We start from the raw sequence: 14,665 nt of genomic DNA on the forward strand, positions 1-14,665 counted from the left end.
ATGCTGACACAGTGACTGAGACTTGAACTATCGATGCTGACGATTACAGCGAACACACATCAAAGACGAGATCAATTGGCTTCAACAGAAGGTCAATGGACATGCCTGTGGCAATGTTACCCAACACAGTGAGGAACTCTCTGGCCCTTCGAAAACACAATGGATGGCCTAGTGTGGTGTCTGCACATAAATGATCGGAGACTGTGGGGTTATTGTCTGGGCATCGAGACTTCCAGCCTGAGGAACTCAAGCTGAAAAGAATCTTTAAATTGCTTTCCTTTATACAATATGTTCTTCCCTATTAGCCTCTAAATGGGGCACCCCGTCAATTAAGACATTTCACACATGAAGTTCAGTACATCCATCTGGCCTCTGCTGCTTCAAATTTAACTACTTTTTTTCTCACAAACCTCCCAACTTTATAGAAGTGCAATTCTAATCCTCTGGAGTATCCCTCTGAAGGTGTACAGAAAACATCCTGTGACACGTGGAGGTGAACTGAAATGGATAAACCCTTTATAATCTTATTCTGAAAGGTGTTATACATGACCACATTATTGCATAAGTAGACCTGGAGGGCATACACTACTTGCATGTCTGGTAGGGTATACGTTTAAATGAGTTATAGCATGTGTCAGGCTTGTTCATAGTTGACAGGGGCTGTGAAGCGAGACAGAAGAGATCTGTCAGGTCCTTGTGACCTTTGAATGCAGCTGACCTTGCCTTAAGCAGAATTACCAAGAAGCGGGTGAGGAGACCCTTTAGAAAGGCCAATCGGGGTCAGTGAACATCCATGTTGTGTATAAGTGCTCTGCTTGATAGCAGCATCCTGTTCATGCTGTCATACAGTATGGCTTAGGACGTCATTACGCATTTGTCATATGCCCCCCGTGCGCATCTACAAATCCTGTAGTGAAAGCAGTAAGAGACGGACTAATGCTTAAAGGTGCTAAATTCGAAATTCAGAGCACTAATATAGTAGCAAACAACTATTTGCTATGTAAAGATATAGCGGAGTAATGGCGTCCTAAGCAGAGAATGAAGTCGCTCTTCCTCTGTGTTGTAATCGTGACGAACCGGGCTTTCAACTTACTCCAATGTAAACCCACTTGCGACGTTATTCGCCAGTCAGAACAAGTGACATAGTACTAATAGCATGAGAGCGGTGATGGATGGTTCAAACAAACACTTTCACAAGAGACTTTCAACCAGGAGACCGGTGTTTGTGTTCCTTGTGAAACTAAAAGTAACGTTAACTTATTTTGTCACGTCAGTCGTTATTCACGTGAGTTGTTTCCTATCGTCAGCCCTGTGAGTCACGTGAGTCACTAGTCAGTGAAGTTAACGTCGACCACGACCGTTTTCTAACTCTAACTAAGTGCTTGTGTTGCTTAAACCTAACTTACTGTGAACACGGAAGTTTATTTTGAAAGAACACTACGCATATACTGACTGACATATACTGACGTGCCGTCCCCGGTCCGTCCAAAAGTAAAGCAAGAGAGGTACCCCGTGTGTCGGTGTCCGATGCCGATGATTCTGAGAGTCGTGTGGAGGCAATCCTTCAATCATACATGCTCTGAATTTTGGATTTTAGCACCTTTAAAGCTCCATTAAGCACTGTGTTAGATATTAACACTGAATATGCACTTACTGCCATTACCACTGAGAATTAACAACTTACTCTGCAGCTCATTGTTTTGATCCATAAATTTGTACGGTTCGACCCCTAACAGATGTCTCCCTCTCATAAAAAACCACAGGAAGCCAATCTAGCTCAAACAAGGCAATTGCACGTGTACTGCCGAGTACAAAATAAAGGGAAGTTGAAGAAGATGAGTCCATGGTGAAAGAGATGGAACATGCAGCAAGTTAAGAGACCGAGACATTCACTCTCCCTCTAGCTGTGGTTTCCTGGAAAACCACAGCTAGAGGGAGAGTGAATAATTGCATTCATCAGAAGGCAAGAATAGTTTTAGTATTTCCTTTTAGTTATTACTGGACTTGTTATGAAATTCAACATCACACACAAGGGGAGTGCACCTCCTACACCAAATGCACACTGAACTCAACGGGGACATGCGCATTTGTCGAAGGTGGCAAAAGCAAAATGTAAACTATTTTCAGAACAAATGTAAAGTTTGTATCATTGTCTGTCACACTCTTCCGATAAAAGTTACGTTTTACATTAAAAATGATTTTTAAAATGTAATGTAATATGTTTTTTTTTAGTCATTAAAGTATGATTGATTACCAATGACTAATTATCTAGATACCAATGTATAGTAAGGTCATTTTGGCTTTGCAATTCCTATGTTGACACTTCCCCTTGAGGGAATGTAGTTCAGTGTACCTTCTAATTACCTTAATAAATGCTTTCTTGCTCAGGCCAAGAGCCAAATGTGACCTTACTTATTAAAGTCATACTGTATTGATCCCCATAAGGCAGGCGTGTTTTCACCTCCAAAGCAAGGGTAAGAGGTCAGGGTAACCCTCGGGGATGAAAGGAATTTGTAGTTTTGTTCAAGGACACTTCAGTAGTCAGGTGCTTGTCCTTCAGTTGAAGGACAGTTGGTCTTTTGGAATCCAGGCTTCTGAAAACGTAATATTCCTTTTGTGATAAAGCTAGATTCATAACCATCTGGGTTGTCATCTCTGACCCACAGATTGGGAATCTGAACTTGAATAATACTTTATAATTTAATTAAGTAATTCAGGCATCTACTTTCAGATTAGTGGAAAGAAAACATCCAAAACACACATTTAGGTGGTTATTTTACTACTATTTGTGTATTTGCGTCACTAGATTTCTCCTAAAGTAAGCATTACATAATGCCTCATTTACATATTTAAATTTGAGAAAACTTGTAATACAGATAATAGGTTTATGTAAGTAATCAACTGGGGAAGTTTCATGGTGACCGGGGTCTACCCTTAATATTTTGATTACTGGGATTAAGGTAACTCAGAATCAGAAAGGGTGATTTACAGTGAGGTCCAATGAGCCGTGGTTTTGACACCTCACAGCAAAATGGTGAGTGTGGACATGCTGTGAATTAGCCAGCAGTCAGCAGGCTGTGTTGTCTTTATTAATGGCAAGGGACCTGTGCTCTGTCTCTCTCCGTCACTCACCCTCTCTCCTCCCTTCACTTCCTGGCATGGCTCCTAATGGGCGCGCTCCATCTACTCATTATTACTCAGACGGATAAAATTACTTTTTATGTGGCGCTGGTGAACCACCAAGCTCCACGCAGATTGAGCAAATGAAGAGAAATCAGCAGCCCATTCCAGGCCTGATAAAGCAGTCTGAAGGATTCTCTCAGCTTCACCATTACCTGTGAGAAATGACTACCCCTGTTTACAATGTAGTATTCTGACTCAGACAGTACTGTAATAGTATAGTGCGGTACTGTTTTGAGTGACAGATGGAAATGTGTTGTGGGTTATTTTGTTCCCTGCAAGATAACAATGGCTAAAAGCTGCAGCTAATTACCTAAAAATGTAAATTGACTTGTAAATGAGCAGCAGATGTTAATGGCCACCTCCATCTTCATATAGGCCTACAAGTAAATGTGAAATACAATCACCCAAATGGTTTCTTTCACACCGATACTCTCGAGTGCTTTGGCTGTTCAAATGATAAATGAGAGAGATACAAATGAGACACGTACCTGATGCCTTTGATTTGTGCGATGCTGTGGTGGGAGATCCTCGACAGAGCAGAGATTACCTGAAATAAACAAAGATAAACAGACAGATAAGCATATCATTCTTTAGTGTTTACCATTTTTATTTGCGAGATCAATTCATTTAATTTAAGATGTTGCTTCTGCCTTTCTCGTTTCATTGATATTGTTATCGTTCTGTGTTATTTAAGACAGACTCCGGGATTACTAAACACTTTGGGGAAACTAATGGGGATCAGTGCAACACAAACAAAACAATAAAAAAACAATAAAAACAGGCAGCAACAAAAGTAACAAAAAGATAAGCAGTGAAAGGCAGCAGGCAACTATAACAGTAAATAAAAGACAAACCATCAGGGGCAACTATTAATCAATAATAACTAAAAGTAACACAAAGATAAGCAGTCAAAGGCAGCAATCAACTATAAAAGTATTGTAACAAAAGACAAATCATCAAAGGCAACAATTAACTTTGAAAGTATTGTAACAAAAACAGAGACTACAAAATTAACTCTATTAGAGGTCACCAGAAGCAGTCGTAAGAAGATTGGTGATGCGGCCTTTGTCAACAACGCCCCAAAATTATGGAACGCACTACCCATAAATATTAAGGAAGCAAACACGCTAAACATTTTCAAAAGACATCTTAAAACCTATCTTTTTACCAGAGCATTTTACTAATTTTATCTTGCACTATTTATTAATTTTACCTTGCACTTTTAGCGCTAGGGGTATACGCTGAGGTATATTCTACGACCAACATAGCGAGGGGTATACGCTGCTTGTTTTTTATTGATTTTATGTAAAGCACTTTGAACTGCAACTCTTGTATGAAATGTGCTATATAAATAAAGTCTTACTTACTTACTTACTAAAAGTAACAAAAACATAAACAGACAAAGGCAACACTTAACTATAAAAGCAACAAAACACAAATCATCTGAGACAACAATCATCCACAAAAAAATAACTAAAAAAAAAAATTGTTAAAGACAACAATCAACAACAAACTTAAATTAAAGACACAAAAATGATAAACATCAATCAACAATAACTAAAAGTAACAAAAAATATAAGCAATCAAAGACAGCAGTTAACTATAAAAGTATTGTAACAAAAAACAAATTGCCAGAGACAACAATTAACTAAAAGTTACTAAAAGTAACAAAGCCCAAAGGCAACATTTAATCATAAAAGTATTGTAACAAAAGCAAATCGTCAGAGACAACAATCAACTACAAAAATAACTAAAAGTAATAAAACGATAAACAGTCAAAGGCAACACTTAACTATAAAAGCAACAAAAAACTAATCATACAAAAATAACTAAAAAAACAGATCGTTACAGACAACAATCAACTACACAAGTAATATATGCCATTATCAAAATACTTTATATGTGCTACCAGTTAAAAGAAGAAAAGAAATGTCCATTTCGGTTCAACATTCACTGATCTTCGGGGGTGGTTATCGGACATTACTTGCACGTTTCTTAGCAACCCCTCTCAGGCGTATGCAGCTCACGAAGGACTGTGTGTAAACATAATGCAGGCCACCATGTTAATGGTGACATTCAAAGCCATGTGGTGCACAGTCACGGATAGCTGGTTATATTACACACCAACACACACACACACACACACACACACACATAGTCACAAATGTTCCTTATTTTACCTTCAATCTTGTTTCCTGTAGTTTACTTTCTCCTTTTTTTGGTTTTGTAGTAGAAGAAGGTTAAATGTGCTTGTATTTAAGCTGATTTAACGCCGTTTACGAGTCACACGCAAGTGGGCTTATGGCTGAGGACTACAGATGGCGTGCTTGCAAAGTCTACAGAGGCTAGTTCAGGAAGATGAGGGAACCACCATAACACACACACACTCACTCACACACACACACACACACACACACACACACACACACACACACACACACACACCAAAATACAAACCCTGTCTCCTACGCCTCATTACCCACTCCTGGGTGTATTTCGGCTTGCATCGCCGTGGCGATGCCAGATGTCTCCTCGACAGGGAGGCGAAAATTGTTATCTCAACCCCTCTTCCTCGGCAGGTGTATCATCTACAGCCTCTCATCAAACTCCCTCTTGTCTAAACACACAATGCAGCATCTCAAGCGCTTATGGTATTTAACATTCGAGATGCGCTAATGGCTGTTGTGAAGAGAAGACCGCCACTTTAGGACGGCGGGTACTTGCGTTGAAGCACTTTTGACCAAAACCTTTTTAACTCTCTCTCTATTCAAGTTGTTCTCGTGTTTAACATAATCAGTTGTGGAGAGCGGAGAGATTACGCGGGGCACCGCTATGGAGTACGTATACATCACGTTCATTTACATCTAACCACTCGGCGGAGGGAAACCTCGACGGGGCTATTGCTCGACAGCATGATAAGGGGTTATTTCTCCGGTGTCGCTAAAGACCCGTGTAATAGGCAGTCGTGTTCATGCTTAATGGTTCCAATATGGAGCCGGTCTACCATTACACACCTCCTTAACATATTCTAACTGCACTTTTTCAGATAGAGAACAAAAAGGAAAGAGAAACAGACAAAGACGGAGAGGAGAGCAGGGACGAATAGATGATCATTTAGCCCAATGTCTGTTTAGCCAATGGTTAGGGTGTTTAATAAATCACTGTGGATAAACCTATTGTGCTGCTGGGTGGCACGCTGCCCACCTGGCCATGCTGCAGGGAGGGATCACATATGGCACACTACCCCAGTTGCATTATTAGCTCTATCTTTTTTTTTGGTCTTATTAGCCTACATTGTCTTTGTGGAAGGGTATAATTTAAAAATAAACAAATGTGAATTAAACAGCTGGATGGATGGATGGATGGATAAATTCAGTATTTAATAGCAATCAATATTTAATGCTGGGTAGTGAGATTAGATCCGGATAAACACAGCTGGTTTCAGCCAGGTTTATCCAGGTTCAAAGGATAAAAAGGAGCCGCTGGCTTCCAGCCAGAGAGGTCACAGCAGGGCCAAAGCGTGCACAGCCTGGAGAGAGAGTGTGCCAACACTTAGCATGCTAGCGTGACGTTCACACATCACAGGGTAAAGTCCTGTAATATTAAATCTCCAGTTTCCTTAACATTGAGAGGTTTGTTCTCATTTTCTCAGTTCATGTTAGACTCACACGCCACAATGTGAAAAATACGTCTCAACACTGGCAGTGCTGTCCGTGACTCCATCTAGACTGGAAGAAGGAATGTTAATTTGCAATCTGTTTTCAGGACAACTGAGGAAGTAACAATTTGTCCTCACGCTGTGACAAATGCACAATACATTTCTAATTTATCTATTTATTTAGAGCTACAGTTTCACTACAGACAAAGTAAGTGTGAATCGTAGACTGTATATAAGTAGTGGTATAGTCACCATAACCCATTGGTTTGTGGACTGTGGTTTTGAAGCCTTGAGTTTGTCATTTTGGCCGTCGCCATATTCCTTATTTGCAACGAAAAATGACACGAGAGGGTGGAGCTACTGAACGCTGAATAAGGTAGTTGTTGGCAACCAGAAAGGTTATAATTATCTTTCATGAACTGAAAACAAAGACAACTCCCAGACCGGACAACGCCCTGGTACCTGTCAATCACAAGGTAGCCACGCCCTAAAGCATCATCTGCTTTGTGGTCTGTTTGACTCTAAATGGGACCATAATACTAAACGAACATCATACTGTATTGAAGAAAACTTCAAACTATCAATTGAGACCATAAACTCATGTTTACAATGTTTACTGAGGTAATAAATCAAGTGAGAAGTAGGCTCATTTTCTCATAGACTTCTATACAATCAGACTTATTTTTGCAACCAGAGGAGTCGCCCCCTGCTGGCTATTAGAAAGAATGCAAGTTTAAGGCACTACCCCATTGGCTTCACTTTCCCCACTGGTGTGAATACAGGGCTATTATTTGATTTCATCCAACCACTTAAAGAACCAAATAACTATCTAGAAGTGCCGCCTTTCAAGCTTTGAGGGTGTGAGTGATACTCAAAAGATTTTCAGTGGAGTATCCCTTTAGCTGATAACCTTTATAAAACACTTTTTTGGAACTGACTTCTTTTAACTGTCTCATAATATTACTCCTCTTTCTCAAAGGTGGCCTATCTGCCTGATTGTGCTTTCCTCTCTCTCTCTCTGCCCCGTGTTTCTGTTTCCCTTTCTGCCTCTCATACATTCGCTTCACCCTCTTCTGATCCTTTGGTTCAGTCAAAGCCTTTGAGTCTCTACACATTATTAATTTCCCTCTCATCTCGTACTCCCCAGAGGGTCTTAACTCTGGGGCTAGCCAGAGAATAAAGCTTCTTCCACCCCTCTAGGAATATGGAAAAGACAAGTCACACGATGGAGTGATAGCTTAGAGTTCTAAAGCCCCGAACCAATGTCTTACCTTGATCACCACCCATCAGCCTCTGGCATGCCCTCACCCATATCTGACCCTTTCTGTCAGTCAAAGGGATGTAATTGAAGACACATGTAAAATCAGACAGCTTCACTGATGCTTGCAGTTTTTGCGTGAGACTGGCATGCAACATTTACGATCCATTTACTGCACATGTGCACGGATGTGTGTGTGTGCAGGGATTAAGATTGCATCTATGGATTAACTGCGAGACGAAGCCGAGTGTTTGCAAACACACGCCACCCTCACATCTCCAGAATCGCCACATGTGGCCCCAGCTGGGGCCAAGTGGAGCCTCATGTGACAACCCCGCAGCCAATCAGAAGACCTAGAGGACCTCGTTACCCCTAGCAACCGGGTTTGACTGAATATGCACGGTCATCAACTACGAGTCAAATCAAATGAAACTTGCAGCCATATGCTATTAACAGTGGGAGGGCGGGGCCGTGATCTGATTATGATCTGAATACATGCACGAGAGGGGTATTGACAGTCCATCACAAACCACACCCCAACGCCAATTCTGTTTATAGCTGATGCAGTCATGACATGATTATATCTCGCACCGCAAATCAATGCAAGTTGTTGGAAGTCATCCAACAAAGAGGCTGAATTAATGAAAAATTCAACGCATTACTGCTATGCTTATTCTCCCCCTCATCTTTCTCTCTTGGCTTCATCCTCCATCAGCTAACTCCCTGATAGTGTGAGATATTTATGAAGTGTTCACACTTTGATAAGACAGCATTGCTCTGCTTATGCCAGTGTGCCAACGTGGTAGGCATGAAGCGAAAGGGGCACGGAGTGGGAGAGCTGAGAACAGATGGCTCGAGTGGGAACCCTGCGTGCCCAACATCAATAATAGACAGACAGAGGAGGGACGGCTGAACCCGTCCTCTTGTGTGTGTGTGTGTGTGTGTGTGTGTGTGTGTGTGTGTGTGTGTGTGTGTGTGTGTGTGTGTGTGTGTGCGTGCGTCCCACTGCCTCCGGGAGTTTATATCTTTTACAAGCCTTCTCTTATTCTGTTTTTTTTTTCTTTTGGCTCAGCCTCTTTTTCTCTCCCTTTCACAGTTTCTTTTTCTCTATTACGCACACACATAAAAGTCTAAAATATTACACATTCAATAAAGCAAAGTAGAGGTGCTTGCACGTAACCTACGTTTACACCCTGAGGGACTTTCTTTTATTTATTCAAATTATTCAACCTGTACTCACACAAGGTGGTCCTACAGATTTGTTTACACAGCTTTGCAAGTGCTACAAATAAGCAAAAAGAAAAGAAAAGCACTTTAAGACAAATATTAAAACATACAAAACTACAACAACACTAAAGCAATGAATAACATTAAGACATTAAAAGACAGTCAATCACAGAAAATGCACGGATGACAACAACTATCCACAGTCCTAAACTTAAAGGTAGGGTCGGTAATGTTGAGAAACTAGCAACAGTAAACTAGATTTTAGAAATCCCTCCAAAGCCACTCCTCCAAAATTATCATTACGAACATAAACAAATCATAATGAACATAAACAACGAACATGGCTTTTGTTAGTACTCACAGCTGTCAAGCTAGCAGCTTGGCGAAGACTCCGGTGACACGCAATGAGTGCATGGACAGAGTGCACACAGGCAGGTAGCCCATTCGATCATTACATTCGGGCCAAATTAAATGATTGGATGGATTTATTACAGTCCTGCGACAACCACAGATACTGGATTTTTTTTTTTTTTTTGTCAGAGCATTAGATTTATTGATTGCTGTCGGGATGTAAGATAATTTCAACAAATATAACAAAAATATATTTTTTTGAAGAACACTACCAACCCTAGCTGTAAGAGTGTTGCAAAATATCTGAATATTAAAATGGTCAAAATGGTGGTAAATGAAGAAATTAATAATGAAATAAAAAATAAATTAAAACATAATCCACATAATTGTCAATCAGGAAATATATAGAGCGGCGGACGCAATGTAGGGAGGAGGACGGGGTAGATGGGTGAGTCAAAATATACCGGACTTTCGCCCAGGAGACCGGCGTTCGTGTCCCGCGTGAAACCAGAAGTCAACGTTGATTTATTTGTCACCTAAGTGATGTACTTAAGTAATGCCACTTCTGGTGTTATTATAAGCCAAACCAGAATCTTTTCCTAAACCTAAATAAGTCGTTTTTTTGCGTAATCCTAACCAAGTTGATCTTTTCCTAAACCTATCTAAGTAGTTTTCTTGCCTAAACATAATCAAGTTGTTTCCTCTAAAGATGGAAGTTTGTTTTGAAAAGACTGTTTGCATGTAAATAGCGGAAATTGACGCGTGTTGCTGCCTGGACATTCGTAGGACAACGAACAAAAAAGGAATACTAACTTTTTCATAAGATATCCTACGTATGACAATACGTTGACACAGTACATCTCTAATGGGTTCTTGCGTACCTCGTCTACGACAAACCCTGAGTTAGAAACCACATAAATGACTGTGATTAGTCTCCGAGCATAAGCTCGTGTTAAAGTTGCTGAACGCCATCAGGAGCGGGGGTCTGTGTAAATCCTGATTGCAGTCAGACTGGCACCTGCCACATTGCACTAAATCCCCTCAAAGCGGACCTTCCAGCTGCTTGATTACAGGGGATTTCACTGCGTATGTCCAGACAAGAAAAGCCTCCGGGTTGGCCTGAGGGCCAGAGAGAGAGAGTGCCACACTTCTGACCCAAAGACCCCATTCACCATCAGTGCCAGGCAAAAAAATGTCTGTAAGCCTGCGGAGGGCATTCAGCCCACACACTATATGTACAGTCACTACTTACGTCACATATTGAACATGTGGGTAAGCTTAACAAAATGCAGATGCTAAAGGTTTTATAGGAAAAAAGTTTGGCAGATTTCCACACATTTCCTACAACTATCAATATGAATTATTGACAAGAATATGTGCATACAGATCAATTTTAGAGCTTATTTAGCTTTAGGACCTTGAACATTGATTTGATCTGAACCTGTGCTCCTTGAAGGGAAAAAGGGGCAATAGTGGTTAATACGTGCAAATTGTACTCTATAGATCGTGTCAGCCTGGTCAACACCTGCCAATGCGCTGCAGCCATGTCCATGACCTGTCCCATTTCACGCTAAATCACCATACATGGGTTTGCTCACTAATGTGTGACTACGCCTGCGTGTCACAGGGAGTTTGCACATGTGTGTATCAGCGTGCACCCAGTTGGAACGTATTCACATGTGCTGTGCGTGAGCGTACACACAGGCATATGCTCAAAGACATGCACACACACATACACACAGATCAATGGTGCACCAGCCTGTAGGAGCATGCAATATTGGTAAAGAGACAGGTCCTGGTAGAGATAGGGCTTAAACGGACTTATCCAGGTGTCTAAAAGTCTAGATAAGAGGATGAAGATGAGAAAAAAATGGCAAAAAGTTAAAAAAAAAGCAGGGCTGGCAGAGCATCATCAAAGAAGATACCAAGAACACCTCAGACTGTCATTGACTGCAAAGGATGTGACTTTGTTAAGCAGTCAAAAAACTATTACTCCAAACTAAGGCTGTCAAAGTTAATGCATTAATAACACATTAGTGCAAATGATTTCACATCCACTGTGCTAGAGTTCAGAGTCAAAACAACTAAAAACATCTTAATACTTTGTGACAGCACTGTCAAATGTAGAACAGCATGGATTTACTCTCTTCGTGCGCCGCAATTCTTGTCACCATAAACCAAGCTAAAAGGTTGACAGAAGCGCTGCGTGAATAGCTCTGCATCACCGCCGAGGAAATCCACGTTTAAGCCGTCTGAGCCGAGCAGCATTAATAACCCTTATGAATAAGCCCAGATAAAACAACAATAACGCAAAAAGATGCTGTTTCACTCAACAGCAACAGCAACTGATCACTTATGAGTGTTATGTTTGGCAGCTTTTTGCAAAGCCAGTCCATTCATAATGAACGAGGACGCGTTGTGTGGAGAGCATCGCCGCAGTGTTTGGGCTTGTGTTTGGGCTTGAGGCTGAGCGAGAAGGTGGGAGGTTTGAAGAGCGAGGGGGCGGATTAGTGGAACTCGCAGGCCTCTGGTGACTCAGCAGCGTGAGTCGGACGGAGAGCTCTGCTGAGCGGGCACAAAACAAAGTTCTCGCTATGGCAACTGTAGAAGCTCTTAGCTGAGTTTGGCCTTGAAACGAGTCGTCAATTTCTAAGCAATTTTGTGTCTTTTACTTCATGGAGCAAAAAAATATCAAATATTTGCCAATCCAAGCTTCTCCAATGTGAGATGTTTTATATGAGTGTTGACTGTTGGTCTCACAAAACAAACATGACCTTGATCTCGTCAAGGGCATTTTCACAATTTCTTCACCGTTTATAGAGCAAATAAACATCAAATTGAAAAAAAAGAATCGCTACATGAATTAATTCATTACTTAGAGCCTTACATGGATTCGAGTAGGGCTGCTTGATTATGGCAAAAATCATAATCACGATTAGTTTGGTCAATATTGAGACCACGATTATTTATAATACAATTACTCATCGACTTATCATGCATTTAGAAAGAACATTTTGTACATTTTAAAGTCAAATGCATCAATTTGGTGCACTTTGAGAGCAAAATTATGAGGTTAAAGCTATGAAGAATTTGTGCTCTAGTAAACAACTTAATCATAAACACGTTAGTTGGAGGGAGCTCGGAGTAGAGCCGCTGCTCGTTCGTGTTGAAAGGGGCCAGCTGAGGTGGTTTCAGGATGCCTCCTGGATGCCTCCCTTTGGAGGTTTTCCAGGCATGTCGAACTGGTAAGAGGCCCCAGGGTAGACCCAGGACACACTGGAGAGATTATATATCTCGTCTGGCCAGGGAACGCCTCGAGGTCACCTAGGAAGAGCTGGAAAACGTTGCTGGGGAGAAGGACGTTTGGCATTCTTTGCTAAGCCTTCTGCCCCGGAAGCGGAAGAAAATGGATGCACAGACGTTGGTTGTATAGATATGAATGGTGATGACGCAGCAAAAAACAGTCACACCCACAAAGCATGGTAAACGTGACGGGGTCCGTGTTTCAAGACAGGTCGCGTAGGTGGGCCCAGTCCCTCCCTGCAGGGAGAGAGGGCACAGCAAGCACTAAGCGGCGAGATCTGGGCAAAACGCCACCTTCAACCCGAGCCTTTCCAATCCAACCTAGAGCCGCTTGTGGCACACCACTATGGTAGAAATACGGTCGGCGAGGGCCAGCCAGCGCCGGGGGGAGAGTTTCCGCAAGTGGATACTCCCTCACTGAGCGGCCGTCCTTGACCTGCCGAGTTGGGCGAAAGCACATCGCTATAAAGGAAAGGGGTGTGCTGGATTTATAACACAAGACACAATGAAAGCGTCATTGTGAAATGGAATGCCGCACAATAATCGTTTTATGTCCATTATCTTTGTTTTCAGAATCGTTGGAAGCCAAAATCGTAATTGAAATTGATATTTGATTAACTACACAGCCCTAGTTAACAACACAATACATATGAGAGGTTGAATGTCAACGTATGGATCCAAGACTAAGACCAAGAGCCCCCTAACAACAGATGTCAAAACTAATTTCCTGAAGATTCCTTAGGTGAGAGTTCAATTAAATGTTAGTAAAAGGCTTGGGTGTCGCTGTGAATGTGATAAATGTGTGGCTGATGGAAGCCAGTTGAAGCCCACAGGGTCCAATCAGAGAGGTGAGTAAATAAAACCCCTCTCACATTTTAGCCTGCCTCTTAATATCATCCTGCGGCAATACAACGCCTGACAACGCCTAGAGGCGCGTCATGGTGAGCGTGATGGCAACAGGACAACTTTGCACACAGCAAATCATGGACGTCGACGCCTGCGTTCACACGTGTTTGAACAAAACAGCTCTTTAGGGACACGGTGGCAGCTGACAAAACAGCAAACAGTGTGAACAAGTGATGTAGAACAACCCCTTTCCCCGTGTAAATGGATTCTTGAGCCAAACTGAGCTGAAGCCTTTCACAAAAACCACAAAGGCGGAACACAGCACATGAAATTATCTCCCAATGAGCTGAAATGCAACTGTGATTGAAAGTGAATGCTGAGCCAAAACAAGCACAAAAAAAAATCCCAAATGACTAAAATTCATCTGTAGGGCACATGTTCATTATAAAACCATTACACATGGTGGGTTATCAGTGCGGGAGCATCTTTGGTCTTTGGCTGCAGGTTACCCTGCGGTTAGAAATGAGCCTAGATCAGACACGCAATCTGTCCACTACTGCTTCTCCAACAAAACAGCACGTCAATTCCTCACACTATTACCCATGATCTCAACACGCTGCTGAGAAAAATCACACCCCTCCTCCTGAAAGTGCTGAAAAAAAGACTCCACTAAAACAAAAATAGAGCAGGAAATGAGAAAATGTGTATGTGTGCACAAGCATGGGTGAATCAGTCTGTGACTGCATGCGTGTTATGGTTGGCCCATTTTTTTTTTTTTTTTTTTGACATTTGCATGCTAGAAGGCCTGGCCCTCCTGCTGGGATGAAAATTTCCCGAGT

At 41.7% G+C, this 14,665-nt stretch overlaps 1 protein-coding gene across 9 annotated transcripts in view; it reads right to left on the bottom strand.

Annotated features, from left to right (window-relative positions):
• The window catches only part of vav2 (vav 2 guanine nucleotide exchange factor), a 224,623-nt gene that overhangs the window by 55,025 nt on the left and 154,933 nt on the right, over positions 1-14,665 (bottom strand). For all 9 annotated transcript variants that reach the window (XM_074617701.1, XM_074617703.1, XM_074617699.1 and 6 more), the window contains exon 3: positions 3,672-3,730. In XM_074617701.1, the coding sequence (XP_074473802.1) occupies positions 3,672-3,730 (59 nt within the window). The remainder of the gene's footprint in view (positions 1-3,671; positions 3,731-14,665) is intronic.

The sequence above is a fragment of the Sebastes fasciatus genome, chromosome 19 (genome assembly GCF_043250625.1).
Source record: "Sebastes fasciatus isolate fSebFas1 chromosome 19, fSebFas1.pri, whole genome shotgun sequence".
Lineage (NCBI taxonomy): Eukaryota > Metazoa > Chordata > Actinopteri > Perciformes > Sebastidae > Sebastes > Sebastes fasciatus.